This window comes from Haliotis cracherodii, unplaced genomic scaffold (genome assembly GCF_022045235.1).
Source record: "Haliotis cracherodii isolate W230 unplaced genomic scaffold, xgHalCrac1.p SCAF_14, whole genome shotgun sequence".
NCBI lineage: Eukaryota > Metazoa > Mollusca > Gastropoda > Lepetellida > Haliotidae > Haliotis > Haliotis cracherodii.
In genome coordinates this window covers 31,661,552-31,675,344 of record NW_027266269.1, presented here as the reverse complement: position 1 = coordinate 31,675,344, position 13,793 = coordinate 31,661,552, and the positions used below count along the sequence as shown (strand labels likewise).

Sequence of the window (13,793 nt, the reverse complement as noted above, 5' to 3'; positions counted from 1 at the left end):
CCACCACAAAACATGGGTGTATACTTTCTTCTGCCAGGCTGTTTAACAATGATATAAATGGCCCGATAGCAACACTTGCATATCACATTAAAATATACAGATAGATATTATTGATGCATTTCTGATCTGTTTTGTGTTTTTACCAAAATCACATTTTGTGTTGTCTCATTTGGGTTTACCAGCACATTACTATGATGTGTTCGCTGTGTTTCAGGATTATGTTTCTCCCAAATGGCTCCTCCTCCAGGTAAGCTAACAGAAAGGTTTGTTTGTTTTGTTTGCTTGCCCACACCATGGTCGAGGCTAGACAAACCCGTGATTTATATCATGAGGATCGTTGTGTTACGATGACGTGCAATTAACCAAATTTGGAGATATTGCAACAATGAAATTGCATCACAGTGCTTGGAGATTATTATGACGTAATTGGTTCCAGTGACGTCACAATGGCATCACCAGTCTCTGTCAGTTGAGTTGGTTAGCTTTACTCCTTACACTCAAGACGCTGGGGGCGCGTTACAAGCAACGAATCGCTTCGAGTAAGCAAATTTAGCTCACCCCCGTGCTTACGCACTTTTCCAAAATGGCGGCTCAACTACCGCTTGTTTGCCTTGCCCAAATGAAGAACGTAATAAAAGTGGCTCGATGAATTTATGACTACTTTGAAGATGTAGACCGGACTAAGGAAGGTGCGATGTGAGCTGCCAATTTCCAAACTAATCCAGGCAAGAATTTCTTGTTCCGCTGTCAAACTCAGCCGCCATTTTGGTTTGAGAACGAAGCGACCTCGCCAGCGATTGTTGCAATTGCAAGCGGCTGAAAGTTAGCGTACCATTGTAAGGCGAAACGCTGTACATCGCTTGCAAGCGATTGGCTTTTTGCAACGCACCCTGGGAAGCAACTCTTTACAGCGAAATGCGGTGCATTAGAGGACTGGACCACTCGTGGCCCCTTTATGGCAAAAAGTCAATAGCGTTATATTTACAACTATGAAGGGATATATTTGACCTGGAATATAGTTTTTGACAAAAACATACTTGAAAGAATGATCTTGTTATCCTACAGGTCAAGCGGCATCAGCTGGAATGGCGGCTGCGGGAGGAATGGGCGGGGCTGGAACATTGGGCGGGGCCGGTGTACTGGGCGGAGTCGGAGGCATACCGCCTCATCTGTTGGGTGACCCGGGGGGTACGTGATCAATCACCGCAGTGGAAATCATAAATATATCAAGTTTAATAAATTCACAAAAAAAACTTTGCTGTTTAATTTTGGCCTATATGTATGACCAAATATGGACAAATCTTCAATATGGACAACGAACATGCCAGGGTCATATTATATTACGTAACTCCATTTACGCACGTAAAATAATGATTTGTAGGTCTGTTAAGGTGAAATGTCGACAAAGCTTTTGATAAGTTGTACAGAATTACATGTATTCACACATGTAGGGTTTATATAATAACATACATATGTTGTCAAGGAGTCTCATGTTTAATCTCATTTTATTGCGTTTTCAGAAAACCCGTTTGCCCTAGACGGTAAGTATATCCACAAAATATATTTGATTACAAATTATTAGATATACATTCGTTTTGTTCTGAATTATTTAAGAAATACAGTTATAATAAAATGTTAATCAGAGGAAGAGATTTGACTAATTTTGAATGTTCAATTATGTGGTTGACAATTGAAGTATGCGGTTCATTCTCAAACATAGCTGATCAACATTTTGTCTAACATTTCAAATTTGAAACATGTATGAATTATGCTAACGTATTATCATTTTCCTTTGCATAGGCATGTGCTGGAATTTAGGTAAGTTGATGAGGGGTGTTCTTTTTTATTTCTTGAAAAGCATATCGGACTTCATTACGAAGTGTTTACGGATTCCTTTTCTTTAATTTAAAAATATTAGACCACAAATGACGCATCTAAAAGTACCTGGTTTAATTTCGAAAATTGAACATGCTATTTCTGTTTTAGAAAAGCAACTCAGAGCCACATTGCCACGTGAGTATCCCCATTAACCGGATCTTGATGTTTGAGCTTCAGGAATTAAATAATTTCAGGGCCGTTCCGCAAACTGATTTTACGCTACGAATGTCGTAAGTCTGTGTTACAGTATGGGAGTTACGAGAGTCCTAGCACACAGATCGATTTGTGGAACAGGGTTTGATTATAAATGTCACTAAGTCGAAATTTATCGCGAAATTTATTGGTGGTAATATTGATAATATTGCATGTAGTACAATATACATGAAACACGTTTCATAGTTATGGTGACATTGGATTCGAATCCACAATCAGTGCATGCTGTCAATATTATGGGCGCATCTCTGCACAACGAACTGCGTTTGATAACAACTGACCAATTAATATTTTGGGATATTCTTTTCTTCAAATTGTCACCTTAGCGTTGACAGAAATATTCAATAGCTTTTCTGTCTCATTTATCACATAACTTACAAGGAAATAATGTACATACATATGTTACAGCAAATACAAGCCCCAAAGAAATGATGGGTAAGTACATAAGCACTGAACCGATGTGGTACCAAAGCTGATGATACAAATCTATATTACATGCAGCAGTAGCATGTAGCAGCCACGATTAACAATACAAATAGAGGGCTTCCCAGTTGTGGAAGTTGTGTTCATGTCGTTTATAACTAACACGCTTATATCGAAGAGACGGATATAACGAACTGTTTATTTTTGGCCCGACCATTTGGTGTATATATGCTGTATATAACTTATAACGAACTGCGGTTATAACGAACTAAAATTAGTTGTCCCTTTGAGTTCGTGATAACCGTAGTTTACAGTATGTTGAAAAAACAGACAGAGTTGAATAAAGCTTATCCAAATAATCAAATAAACAAATCCTGGCACTTCATGTCTGAAAACATACTAACATTTAGCATTGTCACTGCAGCAGGATGGCATAATATTCTTTAATGTTTAATTGAAGTCTTTAAGGGACGTATTTCATACAATGCATGTTGTCAAAATAAGTTAGAATTTTTCAAACTAATGTTGACTTTTCAACCTGCAGTGCTTGTCATTAAGCAAACAGTGGGCTGGAAATATATCTTCTGATGTTTGCCGTTTCAGCTGACAAGGTGCAGTTGGCTATCACAAGCTTCCTTAACGGTGGGTGTACAGTGTGGTACAAAAGAAAGTATACACGACTGAAACAAACAAACAGTACAGAGTTGCGTCCCTTGGGCACGCAAGAAACTAATGATTGTGTGTTCGAATCCCGGTTCGCCCCGATTATGTTTCTAGGTTTGTCGGCACCACACCCGTGCTCGTGGGTTTCACCGAAGTGGTAAACGTCTGAGATCTGCATCACGTGGGGCTTTTCTCCCACATTAAGCTGACACGCCGTGATATAACTGGAATACTTTTAAAAGCGGCGTTAAACCCAACTCACTCATTCCAATTGTATAGTCTCTTTACTCGGCAGTTAAGGTATTTGTTTAGAGCAAGTTCAGTTCGATTTCTAATTTAAATATCTTGTGAGTTGTAATTAGAGTTGCAACATTCAAACAACGGAAGAAATATCATACTGCAGAGATCAGATATGAACATCGCATCTGGTTACGACACTATCTGGTAATGATGATGATGATGATGATGATGATAATGATGCTGATGATGATCAGAAATGAAAATTGCATCTGGTTACGACACTATCTGGTAATGATGATGATGATGATGATGATGATGGTTACGACACTATCTGGTTATGATGATGATGATGATGATGATAATGATGCTGATGATGATCAGAAATGAAAATTGCATCTGGTTACGACACTATCTGGTAATGATGATGATGATGATGATGATGATGATGATGATGATGATGATGACGATGATAACTATAACTATGACGGTACTGATTGTTATGAACAATACAACAACAACTCATTTATGTTTCAGGCGGAGGAGAAAGTAAGTGTTTCTATTTCTGAACGTAAGGTTAAGAAGCCCCAATCATCGAAATGTAAGCAATGTACATCATTTACAATCACATACACTACTGCCTAGAAGTTCATTCCCCTTACACGCATGGGCAACGCGTTACGCAACCAGTGTGCATCGGGTTGGCCACGCGTGTGATACCCGTGTGCAACGCGTTGCACACGGGTGTGCACCCCGTCCGCCACTCGTGTGCAACGCGTGACACACTCATTAGAGGGGGAACAAACTTTTGACCAAAGGAGGACCCGTCTTAAGCTGAACGTGGAGGTGGTAACAAGGAGAGAAAATTTTGTTATCCTGACGAAAAATGATAAATTAAATACACATGTATTTGCTAATGTACTCAAAAGCAAAGGTAAATATCTTCATGTTCTGATTTATCATATCACGATATGACACATTGCAACAACACTTGCTACTTAAATTTCAGAGGTATTATTTGAACCAATTGGTGTGTGATTAATTATGTTTTAATTCAATACAAACCACATTCTTGAGTCTTGAGAATCAGAGCGAAATTATGATACGTCCATATGAAAATCGCAAACCCAACTTTTCTGATAACTATTACCGATGACACATGTTCATGGAGGTCTTATTTTGCCTGAAACAAACTTCCTTGGCCTTCATTTTTCCTGTATATATTTCAGTTCCTTCGACCGGCGGGGGTAACATTGCATGTAAGTACAATCAGATCACACGGAGGTCAATGTCTGTTCTCAGTACCGATCTGCATTCAGTTCCACTCGGCTTTTTCCGTTGCATACCACAGCAACGTAGGAGGAACACCGCAAACACGTACTGCACGTGCTACACAACGGTGTACAGCATTAAAGGGGTTGTCTCCCGATAATTGTAATCGCAATCTGTCTCGCTCACGGAACGTTGTAGCTTGGGTTGCCACGGATATGATCTGATAGAGCTGACGTTGGGTCAATTTTGATGTTCTTTATTTCGGGTTTTGAGGAGCCTTGATGTTTCGCCAATATCAGCCTGTCCACAATTGCGAGGAATGTGGTACACTGCTTCTGATAGTTCCTGCTTGTGGATTGATGGCGGTGTTCCTGTGGCATTAATTGTGCTCTGAATGCTGAATGCTTGAAAACTAAATCAATGTTGGCCTGTTATACATACTTGTTAACCATACTCTGGACACCATTTGCTTGGTAACAGTGTCAGAACCTACACCGAAACGTCGCTGCTAATTATAATAAAGAAGTTGTTCATCAATATATCTTATCCTTACTTAGTACTCCAACTTCTAAATGCCTCAGTGTGTCACCGTATTCCAATAGCGTCGGTCAATGCTCATGATATCAATCACGCGATTGCCTGGTCCAGACTCGATTATTTACAGACCGCCGTCATATAGTTGGAATATTGCTGAGTGCGGTTTTTAACAACAAACAAACAAAAATCTTAATGCCTCTCAAAGAAGTTCTGTTAGTCTGTGTTTTACAGAACTAGGTGCACAATCTTACCAATGGGACACGCCATAAGGTTCACGACCTGCATCAGGTTGTGTTGTGTCACGTGAGTTACAGTTGGAAAGTAATCTCAATTATTAAGTACAAATGTCTGTTTATATTGTTTATTATGCCTCAAAGCGAAATTGACCAATCAGTGAGCAGAACTACTGACCCCACATGAGCCCCAAAACTGTCAGTAAATATGCAAGATGGTTGTTACTAATATTAGACCGTATACCAACAGCCATCTTGGATTTTCCAACACACCTCACATATTTCACATGAAACTTCTGGTACATAAATTCGTTATTCGACACTGTTTTGTGTTTTTATATCATTAATTGTGATGTGCAAGGACATTAATCATTTCTGAGATCACGTAACTTTATTGTTAAAGATAATAGTTACAATGTTCAACAAGATTTGACCTTTAAGGATTGAAGAGTAGTCTCCCTTTGACCCTTAATGTCAACGGTTGTACGATATGGTTACCAGACAGTTCGTTATGGTGTCTTTAGTCGCCGTGTACGGTGACATATCTGGGCTGATGCATCGCCCAAAATGTTCTGCTTGTTTGATATGATACTGCATACGGCAACTAAAGACACCATTACTAATAATATACCACTGTCAGTCACGTGCCACTGTGCGATGTTATAACGAATATAATAACTTCAGGTATAAGTGTGTTGTTAAACTACGGGTATGAATGTTGTTAAACTAAAGGTATGAGTGTATTGTTTAAATACATGTATGAACCTATTTCATATTATTTTCCTTTTGTGCAGGTGTTATACGAAACGCCAAGAAGAAGGCTGGAAAAATGAAGGTCATGAATGCCGATCTCGGTAAATAAACATACAGACATACATTGATTAACATCCGTTGATGTTTTCAACATATATATATATTGATATTGTCATGCATTTGTATTGAAACGTTCACCGAGCTATGTAAAGTAAATTCATAAACGTAGGGATAATTCTATTGATATTTTATTGGTTCTGAGCAGCCTCCATTCTTTGTTGGACAATTACGTCTTCATGCTTTTGAAGAAGTCGTTATTCCTGGAGATAACTTTATTTTGATAACGCTATAATCATATTGTGATGTCTTTCAGCTACTGTAGTCGCTGATCGAGTAGCCGATGGTAAGTGATTTTATGTTCGCTAGACGAAGTTAACTAACAACTGGGGAGCTGTCTCGTGGAGCCATGTTAACAATTGGCCCCAGCTCTCTTTCACCTGTTGTAAAAAGGCCACTATACTGGATCAGCTGGTCAGATTCGGTGACTTGGCTGATTGAGTGCCATCGTACCCCATATTACGTTGCTCGTAATGAACACACACAAACAGACACGAAATGTGTGAGAAGGTTCCCTTTCAGATAACATATGATAACTCTTACACGTAATACATAAATGATTACTCTTATTCGCAATACATAAAAAATTACTGTTACACACAATGCAAAAATAATGGCTGTCACACACAATATAAAATATTGACTGTCACAAACAATACAAAAATAATTACTCTTACAAGCAATACATAATAATTCATGAAGGGCAGAGCTTTTGTTGGCAGTTCTTCGTGAATGTGGGTTCACTAAAGATGCCAATATCTTCACCTATGTGCAAATAAAGAGTGAGTGCGTGACATCAGCATCTAATGTTTAACAATTGTTTTTAAAGGAGGAGCAAAACAGGTTTATTCTTGTGACAACACGTTTTGTCAGGACATCCTGCATGTCTTGCAAACAAATGTTTTTGTTTTTTTTGTAAAATCTACGTTAAGTGCAAAATTACCCAATACACATGCACTCACAGGCACACAGGCATTTACGCACGCACACACATACACACACACACACACACATGCATACACATACATATATACACATACACGCACACATACACACACATGCATACACACACATTCACACACACATACTCATACTCATATTCATACTCATACACATACACACATACATGTACACACATACACACACATACACTCACACACATACTCATACTCATATTCATACTCATACACATACACACATACATGTACACACATACACACATGCATACACACACATACACACACATACACTCATACTCATACATATATACATATACACACGCACACACGCACACGCACAGACACAAGCATACACATAGACACACACACATACACACACACACACACACACACACACACACACATATACACACGCACACACACACTCACACACACATACACACACATACACACACATACACATACATACCTTTAATTAAGCTCGAATGATTGTTGCTCGGCTAGGCTCCTACTACGAGACATTGCAACACATGTGATCTTATCTCACATGTGTGTTGACATAATCAGTGTGAATCTAGGACTAGGTATGTACATACAGATTCATTTCATATGTTGTTTACCAAATTTTGCTTATTTCCCCCCAGCTGGCTGCAGGATACCATGCTTCGGTATGTATTGACACGCGAATAATTCTGTAATATCAAGATTACACGAAGTACAGCTTCTCCATCTCGCCCTTCAATAGATGTATGAACGTCACATTGCGAGCTCAATTCTATATATGAACCCCAGCTCTATGTATGAACCGCCGCTCTATGTATGAACATCCGATCTGTGTATGAACCTCAAGTCTATGTTTCAACCTCAAGTCTATTCTTGAACCTCCGCTCTATGTATGAACTTTCACACTATGTATGAACCTCTGCTCTATGTATGAACCTCGACTCCATGTATGAACCTCCTCTGTATGTATGAATCCGATCTATGTATGAACCTCCGCTCCATGTATAAACCTCCGCTCTATGTATGAACCTCGACTCCATGTATGAACCTCCTCTGTATGTATGAATCTCCGCTCTATGTATGAACCTACACTTTATGTATGAACCTCCACTCTATGTATGAACCTCCCCTGTATGTATGAACATCCGCTCTATGTATGAACCTCCCCTGTATGTATGAACCTCCTCTGTATGTATGAACCTCCCCTGTATGTATGAACCTCCGCTCTATGTATGAACCTCCGCTCTATTTATGAACCTCCACTCTATGTATGGACCTCCACGTTATATATGAACCTCCCCTGTATGTACGAACCTCCGCTCTATATATGAACCTCCGCTCTATGTATGAAACTCCGCACTATGTATGAACCTCCACTCTATGTATGGACCTCCGCTCTATGTATGAACCCCTGTTCTATGTATGAACCTCCACTCTATGTATGAACCTCCCCTGTATGTATGAACCTCCGCTCTATGCATGAACCTCCACTCTATATTTGAATCTCCACTCTATGTATGAACCTCCTCTGTATGTATGGACCTCCGCGCTATGTATGTACCTCCGCTCTATGTATGAACCTACGCTCTATGTATGAACCTCCGTTCTATGTATGAACCCCCGTTCTATGTATGAACCTCCACTGTATGTATGAACCTCGACTCCATGTATGAACCTCCACTCTATGTATGAAACTCCACTCTATGTATGAACCTCCACTCTATGTATGAACCTCCGCTCTATGTATGAACCTCCACTCTATGTATGAACCTCCGCTCTATGTATGGACCTCCGCTCTATGTATGAACCTCCACTCTATGTATGAACCTCTACTCTATGTATGGACCTCCACTCTACGTATGAACCTCCGCTCTATGTATGAACCTCCACTCTATGCATGAACCTCCACTCTATGTATGAACCTCTACTCTATGTATGAACCTCCACTCTATGTATGAACCTCTACTCTATGTATGAACCTCTACTCTATATATGAACCTCCACTCTATGCATGAACCTCCGCTCTATGTATGGACCTCCGCTCTATGTATGAACCTCCGCTCTATGTATGAACCTCCACTCTATGTATGAACCTCCACTCTATGTATGAACCTCCGCTCTATGTATGAACCTCCACTCTATGTATGAACCTCCACTCTATGTATGAACCTCCACTCTATGTATGAACCTCTACTCTATGTATGAACCTCCACTCTATGTATGAACCTCTACTCTATGTATGAACTTCCACTCTATATATGAAGGTCCACTCTATGTATGAACCTCTACTCTATGTATGAACCTCCACTCTATGTATGAACCTCCACTCTATACCCTATTGTTTTACAGATGCTACTACTGGTATGTGGGCCCAGCCTCCGCCTGGCATGGCTCCAGCATCACTGACACCGGCTCTGACTGAACCAATGACTGCTTCTCATATGTTCCCCAGGCACCAGGCCCCGACCTATGATCCTAGAATGGGAGCAGTTGACCCCTATGGCACTACTATGGCTGGTCCAGGTCCTTATGAGGTCCTAAGGAGCAGAGAGATGGGTGCAGTTGGCAGCGTAGATCCAGGAATGGGCGGCATGGGCAGCATGGGTCCGGGACCATATGATCCAGCCACAGGTGCTGGACCTTATGATCCAAGTATGGGAAGAGGCGCACCTTATGATCCAGGTATGGGAAGACCCGGTCCTTATGATCCAAGTATGGGAACATCCGGTCCTTATGATCCAAGCATGGGACCAGTCGGTCCTTATGATCCAAGCATGGGACCAGTCGGTCCTTATGATCCAAGCATGGGAGCTGCTGGTCCTTATGATCCAAGTATGGGACCACCTGGTCCTTATGATCCCAGGCTTGTCGGGGGAGCAGGGCCCTATGATCAAACTATGGCAGGGTCTGGACCCTATGATCCGTCTGTGGGTGGACCTGGACCTTACGACCCTGGTCCTGGAGCATTTGATCAAGGTTTTGGCGGACATTATCCAGGGCGGAGTGGAATGGGAACTGATCCCTACCCTGCCGATGTGGCTCCTCGATCGACATCCTCACATGACCGTGGACGTGGCCTTCACACATCTCACCAGATGGCACTGCATGAGCGGAGGAGAATGGGACTGACACACAGAGGACCGCCGTCACAAATGGACATGGGTCCTGGCTTCCGAGAACATCCACTGAGCAGGAATAATCCTACTAACCACATCACAGGAATGGAGCAGTCATCTCGTCACCTATCCTCTTCTATTGCCGACACTCAACTCAGAGGCTCCTCTGGTCAACAATCAGGCTTTGCTAATGCCGATCAAACAGGAGCCTTTCTAGGAGGTTCCAGTGGGTCTGGTCAGTCCATGTCCGGCACTGGTACGAATCCCTTATTGCAAGACACTGCGCGCTTCTCAGCTGGAAATATGGCATCAACTGATCCGACCAGGCCAGCTGTTAACCAGTTTCAAAGAGCCATATTAAGTGATGGTGTTCCGACACCTAATCTGGCCAGTAGTCAAGCGATTTCAGGTTCTGGTTCTGGAACTAATGCAATGCAGGCCTCAGGTGGTACTCACCTAATGGGCGACCCTGCTGGAAGTCAACTTGGTCAAACACAACGAATGTTGTCTCAGTCCGCAACACAGCTAGCTACAAGTCGCCAATCACAGTTTGCCTCTGATCATGCTGGATTTACATTTGACAGGAAACAATCTGCAAATCAGATGACGCCTACAAGAGTATCCTCAGGAATGTCCCAACAACCTGGTGGACTGAGCCAGGATTTTGCCAACGCACGGTTGCAGAGTGGTAGAAGGGATTTCAGGGATTTAGGGCTGATGTCAGACAGAAGGATGTCACACCCTTCCAGAGAGGCATCATTATTTTCAGAGAATCCCCGTTCGTCTAGAACAATGTCTCATTCCTCTGACATGATGACACATCCTAACTGGAGAATGACAGACAGATCCAATTCTCACGCTATGCGAGGAGAAACGTCACTAGGTAGCTCTCGTAGATCAATGCAGGCCATAGATCGACATCCACTTGTGGGCACTGGCTCATCATTTGACCATAGTTCCCGAAGGATGTCTTGGGATTCACCTAGGTCCTCTGACCGGATGTCAAGCTTTTCCCACCAGAGTATGTCGCCATCTTTCCCAAAGAGTAGAATGGCACAGATATCCCGGGTAGACACACGCGGATGGGGGACGCATTCACCTTCAAGAATGAACTCTCATTTTAATGATCAAGCTAGGTTTGTGAGTTCGGCTGTTGGTAGCACAACAAAAATATTTTCAAGGAGACCCACGATCAATTCTGTCCATGAAACACCGGGCGTCGCAGAGGTAAGGGATCCAAAACTTACCGGGAACAACGGTGCCGAATTTGCAATGACATCGCCTGTTGGACTCGGGGGAATATCACCTGATGCTCTGTTGAGGAAAAAACAGACCTTATCGACATTTGACACACAAAAAGATCCCAAGGTTGGTACAGTAGGGAGCAATTCTTTGACACAAGGAACGACTCTTTCTGATAGGAACTCCTTTCACCGTAAAACAGATCTTCCTTTAAAGCAGAACAGAATTACAGGTAATGAAGAGAGTACGCAGCCAGCAAAGGATGTCCTTTTACCAAATATGGGCAGAAGTGCTCAAGGGTCATTAACTTTGTCCCAGGAATTATCACATGATGGCACATCACTAAAGAATGGAATACTTGGGAGAACAGGCAGCGAGATGACTCAAACAACTAAGTCCAATGGAGATGTGACCAAGTTGGGATTGAACAATAACCGTCTTCATGACAGTATCACTGGAAGTAATAGTGGCAGAGACACGCTAATGGGCCAAGTTTCTAATACGGATCTCAATGCAGAATCGGTTCCACTGAGGAATACTTTACAGGATGGTGGTCAAAAAGACCCCACCAGACAATCAGAGCAAGGTAGAAGTTTGTCGAACAATGCCCTTGGTAGTGATGCACCACACACAGACTTATCAGTGATGTCTCCTGACATGCTGACAGAGAACAGTTCTTCAGGCGGTGTTGGGGACGTGTTAAACAAAGCTAAAGGACTTGATAGTCGTTCTGGTTCTACGTTTACCAGTGGTAAACAGAATGTCACTGACATAGTAGATGGGGGTCGGATTAGTGATGCAGAGCTTCTCACTAAATTCCGACCCCCCATAGTGATCAGTGCTGCGGACATCAATAGTCCCGTTAGGGATCCACACATTGACAGGTTTGGGGGTAGGCTGAGAATAACGCAGTCGCTAGGTGCTAATGATAAATTAATAGAGAAGGGACTTAGTAGTGGTCATGGTGGAAACCTCAGACTTGATGCTGCCTCCAGATCTCAATTTGTGTCAGAGAACAAGGCCGCCATGGACATGCTGACGGCTAACCAGGGTCAAAGTAACATACAGGATATTCAACTTGCTGTTCAGAGGCTAGGAGGTGGACGTCCTTTTCAGACGTTAGGGCCAGACAGGGCATCTGGTGGTGTTGTAGATACAGGTTTAGGACACGCCGATGCTGCTATTGGGATGGGTACAGGACCTATTGATACATTACATTCCAGACAAGGAGCAGGAATGGACACACGTTCTGGTCACCCAATGGGAGATCGTCATGCTACTCATACGGGTTTCAGAGACGTAGGTCGGCTGCAAGGCCCTGATATGGGTATGGCTACCGATGTCGGATTTGGACACCCAGGTCCGTTCCACGGTGCTGAGATGGGTTTGAGACACCAAATGAGGGACAGACATGCAACTGATATGGGTTTTGGAAACGCAGCTCCGTTCCCCGGCCCGGATGTGGGTTTGGGAAACCCATGGGGGGACATTCATGCAACTAATATGGGTTCTTTTCACGGCCCTGATGTAGGGTTGGGTGCAAATCAGGGGATGGGCGTTGGATTTGAATCACATCATTCTACACATCAAATGGTTGATCCTAACCATGCTATGGGACCAGATCCATTCTTACTTAGCCTCCTCTAAATTTTGTAGATTTGATTGCAAAACTGCATTTCCTTTGAGTTAAAACTACTATTTTGGTTTTAAAATCGCATTGTACAGAAACGACGTGGATGGCATGATATGGCTTCTATGTTATAAAGGACTGCTAAATTATAATCTGTCATAAGGATAAGCCTACGGGTTCACTATTCGTGTGCTGAAATGAAATACGTTATGTATGATTTGAAATAAAATCGATTTCTATCAAAACAAGTAAATATTTTCTGTTTTGAAAAGGGTCAACATGTATGGACTGGTGGTAGTTTTTTGTAATAATTGATTATTACAGCTGGATGTAAGTTAAAAATGGAAGCTTTGTCAGACATATGTCACCTGTCCAGGTGAACCTTGTTAATCTGGACCCGTTTAATCCGAAAAGAATGCCTACCGAACTAATACAGTGGAGAACAATCATCAATATAAAAGGAAATAAAAGTATTAAGTTTCTTTAATAAGTTAATCCGTAAATCTGTCAAACCGGG

General features: G+C 42.0%; 1 protein-coding gene across 1 annotated transcript; it reads left to right on the top strand.

The window, feature by feature from the left end:
* Positions 1–210: 210 nt before the first annotated feature.
* On the top strand, positions 211–13,293 carry LOC139460370 (uncharacterized; the record flags this gene model as incomplete). The annotated part of the gene is made up of 13 exons (XM_071241862.1): positions 211–247; positions 1,066–1,188; positions 1,521–1,541; positions 1,801–1,818; positions 1,987–2,013; positions 2,500–2,526; positions 3,118–3,156; positions 3,952–3,963; positions 4,644–4,673; positions 6,251–6,310; positions 6,583–6,612; positions 7,930–7,953; positions 9,638–13,293. Coding segments are annotated over 13 exons (4,104 nt in total), but the record flags the coding sequence as incomplete, so codon positions are not given.
* Positions 13,294–13,793: the final 500 nt, after the last annotated feature.